At 38.6% G+C, this 13358-nt stretch overlaps 1 protein-coding gene across 1 annotated transcript; it reads right to left on the bottom strand.

The window, feature by feature from the left end:
- Positions 1 to 1164: 1164 nt before the first annotated feature.
- LOC105943023 (keratin-associated protein 3-1) lies at positions 1165 to 1719 on the bottom strand. The gene has a single exon (XM_012932836.2). It carries the CDS (start codon positions 1682 to 1684, stop codon positions 1382 to 1384), a length of 303 nt encoding a protein of 100 aa, XP_012788290.1. The 5' UTR covers positions 1685 to 1719; the 3' UTR covers positions 1165 to 1381.
- Between the last annotated feature and the right edge of the window lie 11639 nt (positions 1720 to 13358).

Consider the following 13358-nt stretch of genomic DNA (forward strand, 5'->3'; position numbering starts at 1 on the left):
TGATTATTTCTGGTGTATAAAGAATATTTCACTATAGCCTGATATTTTCAGTATTTTTAAATAGCATGATATTATGTCACTTGGCTAATAAAGTTCTCAACATAATTATGACAAATGCAATCCAAGCCTGATTGAAAGAAGCAAGGAATTTAATAATTGCCAATAGTCATAAAAATGGATTACCCTTCAAGGTAGCATACATCATGAAATGGATACATATACTTCTCTAAATATAAGTCATTCTGAATGTAGAATTCTATTCATCATCTTAATCAAGAGTCAAAACTATTTTTACACACCATAAAAATAATAAATTTAAGTCAACTAATGAAGAAAAATCCATTTAAGCAGTAATAAAGATAGGTAAGTTATTCGTAAACATGTATTAGGAGGTTACAGCACTTGCTTTGAAGGTTGTTCAACTCCAGTTCAATTTCCAGCACTATATATAGTTCCCCGAGCACACCAGAGGTGATGCCTGAGTACAGAGCCAGAAACAACCTTGAACACCACTGGGAGTCATACCATATTCCAAAAAGGCAAAAGCAAGCAACAACCAGATTGGTCTCCAGCCCAAGTACCTCTAAGTTTGTCCAGCACTGCTAGACAAAGCATTGAACCCAGGTTTAGCATCAGGAACCTTGAGAACTGTTTTGGGATGCCTCCCCACCCACCCTTTACTAATCATACTATTCCTTGGTATGATTGTTTAAAAAAAACACCTCCGACATGGTAACCCATGTTTAATTTTTCAATTAATTTTTCATATTTTTTAATTTTGTTTTTTGAGCCACATCCAGTAGTGCTCGATGCTTAAACCCGGCTCTGAGTTCAGGGATCACTTCTAGAAGGTATTGGGGGACCATATGAGGTATCAGTTATCAAGCTGGGCCAGCGATGATATGCAAAGCAAGCACCTTAATCACTGTACTATGTCTCTAGCACCCACAGTGAGCTACATTCCGAAAGACTAGCTTCTAACTTTTCAATCATCCCGCCATAAGAACTCTCCTTCAGCTGGATTGTCTCTTTCTTAGGTCCTAGGATGACCTTCAGTTCAGGTTTAGGGAGACATTCCACGTTCCCTAAGAAGAAAGACAGGAAGAAATCACCACAGGGTCATTGTTGCTAAGCCAGATTAAGATTTATTAGCAAAGAGTCAAACAAAAAGTCATTTGTCAAAGAGCAGTGAGAGAGGCTAGAAGAAAGGCCTCCAATTCTACCCCATAGAGGAAAGACGGAGGAAGACGGGCACGTTCCATGAAACCATGGAACTGGGGTGGACTGAGGGAAACGGAAGGGGGAGCAGGTGTTGAAGGCCGAGGGGCACACAGGATGTCGCTGCTGCATCACTGAACTCTCCAAAGACCATGGCAGCAGCCTAACAGCAGGGCTCACAGGGACTCGCACAGCCAGGCTGAACATAGGTGGTCAGATCAATCCCAGTCATGCCAGGGGTTGGGTGAGAAGAGTTGAGCAGCCAGCAAGATGCCACGTAGGTGTCAGGCTCACAGCAGGGTGGGGGGCAATTGTCACAGCAGGTGGGCTGCAGCAGGCTGATGTCATGGGGGCAGGTGCTGGGCAGGCAGACTCCGCACCGGCAGCACTTGTCAGAGGAGCAGATGGTGGTGGCAGGGCCGGTGGGGACGCTGCAGCAGCAACGGGGAACACAACAGCAAGACATGGTGCGAGGAGGAGTTGGGGGTTGGTTGGGCTGAGGAGAGACGTTTCAGTGTTTCAGTGCCTCTCTCTTCTGCTCCGGCTCTTATATACCCACCTCCCTGGGCGTCAGCCTATCACCACGATTTCCCCCCCATATGTTTCATTTTATAACTATCTCTATAAAAACCATCTAATTACTTAAGTGTTTATTACCTAAGACACACTCCTCACCTCATAAAAGGGGTTAGGTGGCTTTGTTGTCCAATTAGGAGTCCTCACACGGGCTGTTTGTCACTGCATGGAGAGCTTCCTTTCAGTCTTCAAAGGCATAGAGTCATTATCTTCAAATCACTACGGAGCATTAATGATGGCCTGGTATGCCAGGTATCTGCAAATCGTGCTCCTGTTTATTTGTTGTTTTCTTTTTCAGATAAAGAGACAAGGAAGCCTTTGGATGGCTAATGCCTAAGAGTAGGATTATTTAGATTTTTGGACTGAAATACAAATCTGAGATTTATTCTCTGTGGTCACCAGAAGTTGAATCAAGATGAATGGATGGTATCTACAGAGAAAGAGATTTTTGGTTCTGTGTCAAGACACACTCTTAACAGCAACATGAATGAAACTTGATTATACAAAGTGAAATAAATCAGAAAGTGAAAGACAATTGTTGGATAATTTCACTCATAAGTAGAATATCTATAAAACCAAAGCAAAAATAACCGAGCAAAAGATAAGGAAAATACTTAAGACTGTGAAAAATACGGTGGTAAACAAAAGGGAAGGGAAAGAAAAAGGAAAAACAGACAAAGGGGATGGATTTGATCATGGGATGGCAAGTGTGGAGATGGACTCCTGAAATTAGATTGCATTGTAAACCCAAGGTAAATAGGTAAAATTTTGATTGGGATAAAAATTTTAAAAACAGGAGAGAATTACATAACAAATCATAATTTTTCTTCATTCTCTTAATACTTCTTTGAACAGTAACTTGGAAGGGGAGGGTGGCTGGGAGCTGAGTAACAGGCTCTTTGAAAGTTTTTCCAATCATGTCATGCGCTAAGATTACTTATGACCCAGAGACCAGTCGAATTAGGCACAGAGAGACTCAATGGCCACAGTATTTCCCTAATGAGTTCCATGAAACCTTTTCCAAAGACATCTCTGACAACAGTTTCATTTGAAAAGTGTTTCAAACACAGTGTGTTCTTCATTGGTGGACTTCACAGATTCTATAACGTGTTATAGTGCTCCATGATTTTCCATTAAGTTCATAGAATATGTATTTATATTCTGTATGATACATAGAATATGTATTTTTTCTCAAAAAGTAGATTTTTTTCTCTGTTTTCTCACTTGCCCATGAAATTATGTGTTTGCTGGTTTTCCTAAAATCTAGTTTTAGATAATTATGGTCTATGGAACACATTGGAAAGATTTCCAAATTATATTTAAACCATAATAATAAATTAAGTACATAAAGGCATAAACTTAACATGATGTTCTGAATTACTTTGGAGTAAAAAAAATTAAATCAAATCTGGAAATAACTTACTTTGAAAATATTTTAAAATTGCACATATGTTTTTCCTTAACCAATCTTTAGATAAAATAGCTCAGGTTCTAAATATAAGCATAAAATTGCATAAATAGAGGAGTCAGAAGTCAAATGAAATTAAAAATCAACCAGATGATAGATACCAAAGTTGCTCAATATTAAAATTGCTTTTATTTTATTCATCTTCTTACTAGAATCCTTTTACAGTTTGGAATCCCTCTGAATCAGTTTTATCTCAATTATATATGCTACTGGGCTGGAGCGATAACATAGTGGCTAGGGCATTTGCCTTGCACGAGGCTGACCCAGGTTCGATTCCTCCACCCCTCTCGGAAAGCCCAGCAAGCTACCGAGAGTATCTCACCCACACAGCACAGCCTGGCAAGCTACCCTTGGCGTATTTGATATGCCAAAAACAGTAACAACAAGTCTCACAATGGAGACATTACTGGTGCCTGCTCGAGCAAATTGATGAGCCACGGGATGACAGTGATACAGTGATACATGCTACTATCGTAGATATGTCTAAGCTCTGCTCAACACTCTTAGTTTAATGTCTGTAACTGAGAAATTATGCAAAAGAGAAGAAAATAGTCCTAACCTTGAAGAGGTCAAGAGAGAAGAGATATAGAAAAGTTAATAGACAAATTATTTGCCCACTCTGATTTTTTAAGATTTGATTGCTGAGAAATAGAAGGGGACTTTTTGTTTGGGTTTTGAAGGATGAACAGGAGGGTGGGAGGTAGAAGGACATAAGGAAGGGAATGCCAGTAAGTGAAGCAAAATAAAATGCTAGAATGTGTTCTTGGGAAAGCAGGATATATTTACCATTTAAATTCCACAATTTTTGAATCTCCTAGAAGGAGACTTTGAGGGATAGGATATGAGAGATGAAAGTTGGAAAGGTGGGTAAGTGTAGATAGTCAATCTGTATTATGCTTAGATCTTATACATAGGATTTTGAGGTTTCTATTGGAATGAAATTAATTAAAATGTTTTTGTCTAAATATTTAACACGATTGACTTGTATTCTAAAAAGATGACCGAATTTTGACTCATCATGCTCATTGTCATCAATACTACTAAGTTCTTGGCTTTGTGCTGAATCATTACACACATCATGCAATTATATTTTGGGTGGGCTCCCAAGCACCTCTCAGAGGGCCTGGGAGCCACTTCCAGCAGTATTGGGCCCACCTGTGCAGATGGACCAGGCCAATTCTTGGGTTCAGTACTACAGTGCTTTACAGGCCCCTAAGGGCTCTTCACAAAAGTCTTGTTACCGTCCTTGCCATTTCCATAAGTCTGGACAAATCTGAGGCATAGAGAAGCTAAGTGAGTAAGGAGTTGACATTTGACACCAACAAGTCTGCTTCCAGATCCCATGTGCTTAACCACTGGGCTATATTCCCTTTCAATAATGTGCTGATTTGTCCTTATCAGAGAGAAGATGGTGCAAGATTGGTGGGAGAGAGGGGACCATAGGATTGAAGGGCCCTAAAGGGAGTTGATTACGGATCTTATTTTCTTAATAAAAACACTGTAAAAAAAAAAAAACTGCAGCAAAAGGACACGAGGGTGTTCTTGGGAAGGTGGGACGCACCGGCCCCTCCCACCGCCGAGATGTGATCCCGGCCGCAGCTGCACAAGCGTGAATCCAGACCAAGAAAACCTCTTTCGGCATGGGCAACTCCTCGCAGAATGTCTCCAGCCTGAGAACTAAGCCTCGGCCCCGTGCCCGCCCAGGAGGGGAAAGGTATTTCTCTCTCTCGCCTCTTTCTCTCCGGGGATGAAGGGCGCGGTGTCCGCCATATTAAGACGACCACAGATTGGGTTTTCAAGCCTGCAATGATCCAATATCTGGAAGAAATCTCCCTGGACTTTGTGTCAAAGTACAGAAATTCAGACCTAATTTGTCTTCACAGTAGGTCTGAATCTAGTGGGGTACTCCTAACAACAATAGTGAGGTTTGTGTTGAAATATTGAATGTAACCAAAGTAAACAGAATGTAAAATGAAACTTATCAGTTACAAGGTAGGGGGTGGGAGCGGGCGGGATGGGAGGTGTACTGTGTGGGTTTTTTTTTTTTTTGGTGGTGGTATATGGGCACTGGTGAAGGGATTGTTGTTTCAGCATTGTATAACTGAGACCTAAGCCTGAAAGCATTGTAATCTTCTTCACGGTGATTTAATAAAATAAAATTTTTATTAAAAAAATTAAAAAAAATAAAAACACTGTAGAAGGGATCTCATTTGAAGACAGGGATCATGATTAGGAAACTATTGGGGTGGCCTAAGGGAGTGATGAAGATAGAGCGAAAATCTTTATTGTCAAGGGTATCATAGTTTGTTGGGAATAGGAAAAGTTAGACATGTATGGAATTTACCATTTATCATTTAGTTTTCTGGGGACCATAACTGTATGGAATATTAATATTTTTAGATAACTAGACTGTGTTCATTTCAGACAACATTTATTGACTGTCTACCCCATGCCAAGCATAGTCTTAAGCAGTTTATGCATATATTTTCTCTTATTTCTTGCAAACTTATAAGATCAAGACTATCACCATACCCATTCCCCAGATGATGAAACTGAGAGTACAAGTAAATAATGACTCTAAGGTCATACAAGTAAATAATGGCTCATCTAACAGAAATACTTAGACTTATTAATAAGAGTCAGTATATTTTGGAAATTAAATATTATTAAATTGAAAATTATATTCACTCTTTATTCATGTGTCCAGCAAAATTCCTAGCACTATAATAAATGCTAAGGATAAAGCAATAAATAGGTGAGATAACATTCCTGTTGTTAATGTTTTCAGGTGATAAACAATACATAGTTAAACAAACAAATAAGAAGTACAGGCAGCAACAGGTGTCAGGTGAAAACAAAACATTTGGTTGAAAGGTAGTGCTGAGAGCATGCTGAGAGCAATTGGATTGGGTGGTTAGAGAGAGAATTCTAAGGGCAATAGAATATGAAAGAGAAGGTCTGAATATAAAAGATGAGGTCCAGGACGGATCTAGGTATATAAGAGGTAGGGGCTGGAGTGATAGCACAGTGGTTAGGGCATTTGCCTTGCATGTGGCCAACCTGGGTTTAATTCCCAGTATCCAATATGTTCCCCTGAGCACCGCCAGAGGTAATTCCTGAGTGCAGAGCCAGGAGTGACCCCTGTGCATCGCTGGGTGTGACCCAAAAAACAAAACAAAACAAAACAAAAACAAAAAAACCCAGTAAGAGGCAGTAGATTCTGGGAGACTTTTTTGAAAGGAGAGATGGTAGATCATTCTGTTCAAGAAAGAGACCAAGGACCACGATTAGGGCTCAGATTTACTCATAGGTCTGAGCTCAAAAGTCTAAGTGATAGTGCAGAGTCAAGGACGAGTTTACTATGAACCTGCAAAAAGGGAGTGGGGGTGAGGGGAATAGGGTAGGAGGTGAAGATTGGAAGTATCTAATAAACGGATAAAAATATGCTTAGTACCAAGCTCCTGAACTGAGATAAATGATGACTTTATGTGTCTTAGTCACAGTCTGCTGTGAGTCTTCGTGTGCCTCGCCTAATCTGTTTCCTGATAAATTTCTGGGTTGCCGCTGGGAAAACCCTCCCAAGAGCCCTCCTGAGTCAGCAGGAATGTCAGTGCTGGGAGGTTTCAAACTCCATTTTCACTAAGCAGGATGGAGAAATGCTTCATCCCTTCACAAACGCAGGATATCAAGAAGGTTTTTCAGTTTGTTGTCCTAATAAAAATGCCTGTAGGTAAAAACCCTTGGTCTTTAATGATCTTTCACATTTCTCTTTTTCTTCCTTTTTTTTCCTTTTTGGATCACTCCTAGCTCTGCACTCAGGAATCACTCCTGGCGATGCTCAGGGGACCATATAGGATGCTGGGAATCGAACCCAGGTCGGCTGTATGCAAAGCAAACCCCCTACCGCTGTGCTATCACTCCAGCCCCCAATCTTTCACATTTCTAGAGAATTCCTTTGTAAAATAGATTGGAAGAAAGGATGGCTGGCACCAGGACAAATTTTACATCTTTTTTCTTCAGAATGTCCACTTTGTTTTGTGCGGAGGGCAAAAGATTCTATAAAGTCTTTACAAATATACTTAAAAAAAAAATCCCACGTGAGTTGTACCACAAGATCTTTTTTTAGGATAAAGTCATATCTAAAATGGGTATAACTCTTGCAGGCTATTACCTTCCCTGAGAATTACTCTTAAACTAGATTTATTTCAAATGAAGTAACTGTTTTGCACAGCTGATTGTGGGCTGTGTTTGAGGGCAGTGGATGATATTGGGGATAATTATGTAGATTATGTATTATGTAAAGGGGCTGACTCTTCTGTCCTGTCTCATCTGAACATGTTCAATTCCATTACAACATGTCTAAATGGATCTCACAGCCCTCAGTCACACATAAAACATTTGAAAGTTGTTACTTAGTTGAGCTTCTTCTGGATATTACCTATTTTTCTTGGGTATCCTAAGCTTTCAGTTTAATTTTCATAGAATATTGTAGGCTCTACAATATATACCTATCGGTAATTCAATAAAATTTTAAAAAATAATAATAATAAACAAAATGTTGTGCTGGCTTAAAAACAATTAAAAAAAATAAAATATACACCTATCATGGAGAATTACACACAGTTAAGTCAGGTATAAGTACATGTGCTAACTAAAATTAACCTACTAAAAAATGTAAATGGTCAATAAATTTGAATGTCTAATACTTGTCAAGCAGTGGAATAAAAATATCTGTTGTTTACTATGTGAAAAAATAACATTAAAATATCTAAATGCAAATTATTCTATGGCAAATGATTGGATTTTCAGCCTAAATTTATTTGCCAATGATCATTGTGATTTGCATTTTACTTAAAATCACATGGGCTTTTCTTCTTTTGGTTAGACAAATCTACTGTATTTCATTAAATAAGTACTGTTTTTCTAAAGACCTCTGTCAGGCTTGAATTTAGTTTTGAAATTTAGTGTATTAAACATTTATGGATTTGAATATGAGTTGACATTATGATTCTCAAATATATTTTGAGTTGTTAGTTTTCTATGTACCCATCTGATTAAATAGCAGCAAACCCTTGTATAGCGCTAACGGAACACTTCTAAGTACTTTCCAGTAGCATGTCATTTAATTCTTATGACAAGCCTTTGAGGTTGATATTACAGTGCTTCTATTTTGCGTAAAGGACACTGAGGCATAGAAAGGTTAAACAGGTTCCCGTGGTGAGAAGCTGATAAATAATAGCACAGCATATGGGAAACATGGTTTTTTGACTCTATTGTCTTGTGTTACCAATCCATAATATCTCCCTTTTAGCTTATTGCAGTTTTTTAAATACATAATTTAGTTTACTTCAACAAGTCTTGGTGGCACATCTATTTGTTTTGCTCTGGCTTAAAGTTTTGGGACACTCAAGTGGTTTGGAATTCAGCTGGAGTTCTGTGGGCCCACAGGACTTGAACCCAAAGCAGAGGAGTAAGAAGAGCAGTTCTTCTAGAAGAATAGAAGGAACAAATGTGCATAAAAATAGACATTAGGAAGCAGTGAATAGGACATTGTATCTAGAAGACCATCATACTTGACTTGCAGGATGGGAAGTTCAAACTTGATTGCAGGTAGATCATAATGAACATAGTATTTCAAAGCAAGAGACTTATTTTATTATTTTCTGCCTCTCTAAAATTAATATTATCATTACATTGGTGGAATGTTTCAGGAATAAACTAAATAATGTCTTAAAGTGTTTAACAGGAGGGCCCAAGCATTCGGACAATGGATAGAGCGATTGCCTTGCGTGCAGCTAACATGAGTTCGAACCCTGGTACCCTGTAAGGTCCTCAGAATTTGCCAAGAGTGCCCTCGGTGCAGAGCAAGGAGTAAACTCTAATTGTCACTGGGTGTGGCCAAAAAATGTTTAACACAGTGTCTGGAACATCATAAGTATTTAGTATGTGGCTCTGATAGGTGTGGTAGTTATGATTAAGCTAGAGAAACTGAAGCCCTCTGACATTTATAGGAGTTCTTTCTACCCAACAATGGGGTGATCTAGAAGCATACCTATGAGTTCAGTCCTCTCTTCTGTAATATCTGGAAAAATTTCTGACTCTTAATATTCCTGTAACTTTATAACCAGCACAAGTCCATGTAGGAAAGAAAATAATGAAAACGCCATGAGGAAAACAGTTCCTTTGAACATTAAGAATATTTCAGTTTTTTAAAAGTGAAGTATAAAGCTCAAAGAAACAGTTCAATGAGCTGGAATGCATGCTTTGCATGCTGTTACCTAAGGATTGACCCATGGTATCACATGGCCCCCTGTATGACTGACTTATAATACTGTGCTAGATCCAGGTGTGCAGCGTGATCTGATAGTTGTGGGCACTGCAACATGATCACCACAGTAGTTGCCAGCCTACTCTGATTTTTAAGAGTGTAGGTAAATGAGATCAAGAAAGACCAGTTCCCAAAGGAAGAAAAAGTTTAGCGACAGGAGTTCACTGTCTAGTTTCTCAGATTTCCCCCCATACTTGACAATCTGGCTTTTGTTAACCTCCCAGGAGTCAACAGAATATCCTGCTTCTAAAAGTGTAGACTTTAGTAGACAGAAAACTTTATTTATTGATCACTTACTACATTAATGTTGATAAGTGTATTTGGTACTATCACAGGGAACCTGTAAGACAGTCAAATAAGCGATATAAAAATGGAACTCTAAAAAAGTTAAGTTTATCAAGATCATGGTTAGTCAGTGGGTTAATGGAATTTTAAACTTGGATCTTCTGATAACTTTCTTCATTCTAATTCTCTGTTCTCCCCTATGTCATTAGAGGGGCTGGAGTGGGTAAGGTGGTTGCCTTGCATGCAGCTGACCCAGGTTCGATTCCCAGCATCCCATATGGTCCCCCGAACACCATCAGGAGTAATTTCTGAGTGCATGAGCCAGGAGTAACCCCTGTGCATCGCTGGGTGTGACCCAAAGAGCAAAAAAAATGTCATTAGAGTAACAGAATGACACAAACTCCTCTATAACAGTGGGGCTGGAATAATAGTACAGGGCATTTGTCTCCTATGTATTCAACCCAGGTTCCATCCCAGACACCCCCGATAGTCCGAGCACTACCAGGAGTGATTCCTGAGTGTAGAGTCAAGAGTAATTCCTAAGCATCACTGGGTGTGTCTTCCCCACCAAAAATTCTTCTATAACAAAACAACTACATAATGCAAGGGTCCAGGATTGCTTCTAGTTTATTTCCAACCTGGTGTGGGTCTCTGACCTTTTTACCCTTCTGATCATTGAAACTGTAAGTCTTGGGGTGAAGTTTCAAAATGCTAACTTCAAATTTTATCTTAATGAATGAACAAAGAAATCATGGTGGAAATATACATAGTGAAATACAATGCAGCTATAAGAAAAGCTAAAAAATTGTGCTTTGTTGCACTGTGTATGGAAATGGAGGCTATCATCCTAAGTGAAATACATCACTTATGTGAAATAAGAGCAAATACTGGATGAAAGCACTCATCTATGGAGTATAGAACAATAAAACTAAGGTATATTGATCAATGGTAAGCCTTGGGCCTGGAATTACAAAACCAATTAGCAAGAAGTTGATGGGGGAATGAAAATTGGGCTATAAGTGACATACGGAAAGTGATGGAGGGTTGTCAGCACTTTGGTGATGTTGGGTGGTGGAGAGAGTGCAATAATTTTGTATATCAGCACCATAAACGTTGGCCCTGTTGCAATAATAATTACATAAACTATAGTAATAAATTTTTAAAGATTTTTCTATCTTTAAGATTCAACTGTTTCCAATCTTTTCCAACTCCCATTTGAGAATTCTTCCTGATTTGAGCTCTTCGTGGTTGTTACTCCCAACCTCTGTCATCTCATACACAGACCTCAAACTTCTCAAACTTCTCATATACAGACCTCGTCTGTTCTGGAAATTTTAGGTTCCTTTGGGTTTTCATCCCACAGTGCTATTAACCCACCAGAGTCTTTGTCTAAGTCTACAGACTATATCTTTGGAATTAAAAAGTATTTTTATAATAATATAATCAGATTACTATAATTTGGCAACATTTAGACCAAGATTCCTTTGATTCAGATTTGGTTTTTCTCGTCCACCTAAATGAAATAAACAATCTCTTACACATTGAAAACCCCAAAGTTTTGACATGTTTGAGGTTCAAGTATCACCCTAATAAAAGTTAGAACTTTAAATCTCAGGGAGTATAGCGATACTATTTCCGTGTTCTAGCTTCCTGATTCAGAATTAAGCAAAAGGAAAACAAAGAATGTGCTTAGATGTGAGTAGTTCCAATATGGATTAATACTTGATGCTCTGGGGATTAGTGTCTTAGCTTCACAAAAAACAATTTGACCTCACTCTCAAAGCCTTGGTCTTACCCATGACTTTCATGCTTCTGTGGATATAATATGTTGTCCCTTGAAGATTCTCAAAATCCCTTTGTATCTTTGGGGTTTTAACAGTAATTTTGCTTATTGGCATTTAATAGGATAATCATAATTTCTTAAGCTGGAGCTGTGCTTTTAAGGATAAGTCTCTAAAAATCAAGAGCCATGCTATCAGGTTTTCAGGTTTCCTTGGCCCAGCTCACTTCCCATGGAAGTTTTTTTTAAATATATTTTTTAATAGAGATGATGGAATTTAACAGAGCTACCTTATGTTGAGTAATCTTTGTTGTTCCTCAACCAGATTTCATTTGACCTAAGATGCTGCTATTCTCTGGTTGCTAATTCCAAAGCTTAGAAATGAGTGCTATCCACCATCAACTACCGTGATTAATGAGAGGGAGAAGTAAAAAAAAAAAAGTCTGAAGAATTATAAATACTTTAAAGGAAGTAAGACTATACAAGGAGAAAGGAACCACAACCATCATTTGAATCAAATGAAGAATTTTTACAAGCTGTAGAAATAACCAGGGCATCCTGAAATAAGAACGATGCAGAAAACACTTAGAGTGAGAGTTTCTTTGAAGGGGGCAGGGAAGGAATTAAAATTTAGAAATGTGAAGAAGGGGTTGCCTTGTTAAAGCAGAAGCACAGCTGTTTCAGGAAGACTGACTGGTCAGCACTGAGGGGCAAGCAGAGAAGCTGGCTCTACAGGGTGTTAGTGGGAACCACTACCATACAGGAAGTTTCTGTGAAGCAGAGGAAGCAAAGAGAAGAAGGAGTTCCCTCAGCCTTCTCCAACTTTGCAGTTTCCTCTGTCACCCTCTAGTGGCAAAGCCTAGCAGAGTGGCTGGCAAGACTGGGCACCCTTCCAGCTCAGTAGGGAAGGGAGAATGTGAAGTTAGGAGTTACTTAACAGGCAAGGCACAGAGGACTATTCTCAAGTCCAGAGCTTCTGGAACAGCTATCTTTAAATCAGCTGGACCTCCTAACCCCTTTGTTTACTTCAATTTCTTAATTCCATGGTTTCCTCATCAGTTTTGGAGTCACAGTTGGGTTCATGTTTCAGTTTCATGGTTCATGTTTCAGTTTCAGTTATGTAATAAACTATTTTAATTCCTTCCTTCCTCCTTGTTCCCTCCCTTCCTTTCTTCCTCCTTCCTTCTTCTTCCCTTATAGCTTTCTTTCATTCCTCTGTTCTACTTTATTAAGATATTACTGACATACAAAACAACTGCTCACTTTAATTTGTGTAACTAGGTTGTTTAGATATAAATATATACCTGAGATCAGTGTCACAAACAATGCCGTAAACAAATTTATCACCTCCAATTGTTTCCTTCTGTCTTTTTCATGTGTGTGGTTAGAACACTTCCTACCTATTATTTCAGCAGTTTTATAAGCAAGCGATATAGCATTGTTAAGCATAGATCCTATGATATACATTAAGTTTATTCATCTTGCTTAACTGAAACTGTTATATTGTATTCCTTGACTTCCCTACTATCCCCATGCAAAACCCCTGATGATACCAGTCTGATTCTATGAATTTGATATTTCAGATTTTTTTATGCAAGTAGAATCATGTAGTATTTATTCCTTTGTGGTGTCTTGCTTATTTGACTTAGTATAATATCCTTCAGGTATTCCATGTTGTTGCAGATGACTTGGTTTCCATTTGT

This window comes from Sorex araneus, chromosome 3, assembly GCF_027595985.1.
Source record: "Sorex araneus isolate mSorAra2 chromosome 3, mSorAra2.pri, whole genome shotgun sequence".
NCBI classification, from domain to species: domain Eukaryota; kingdom Metazoa; phylum Chordata; class Mammalia; order Eulipotyphla; family Soricidae; genus Sorex; species Sorex araneus.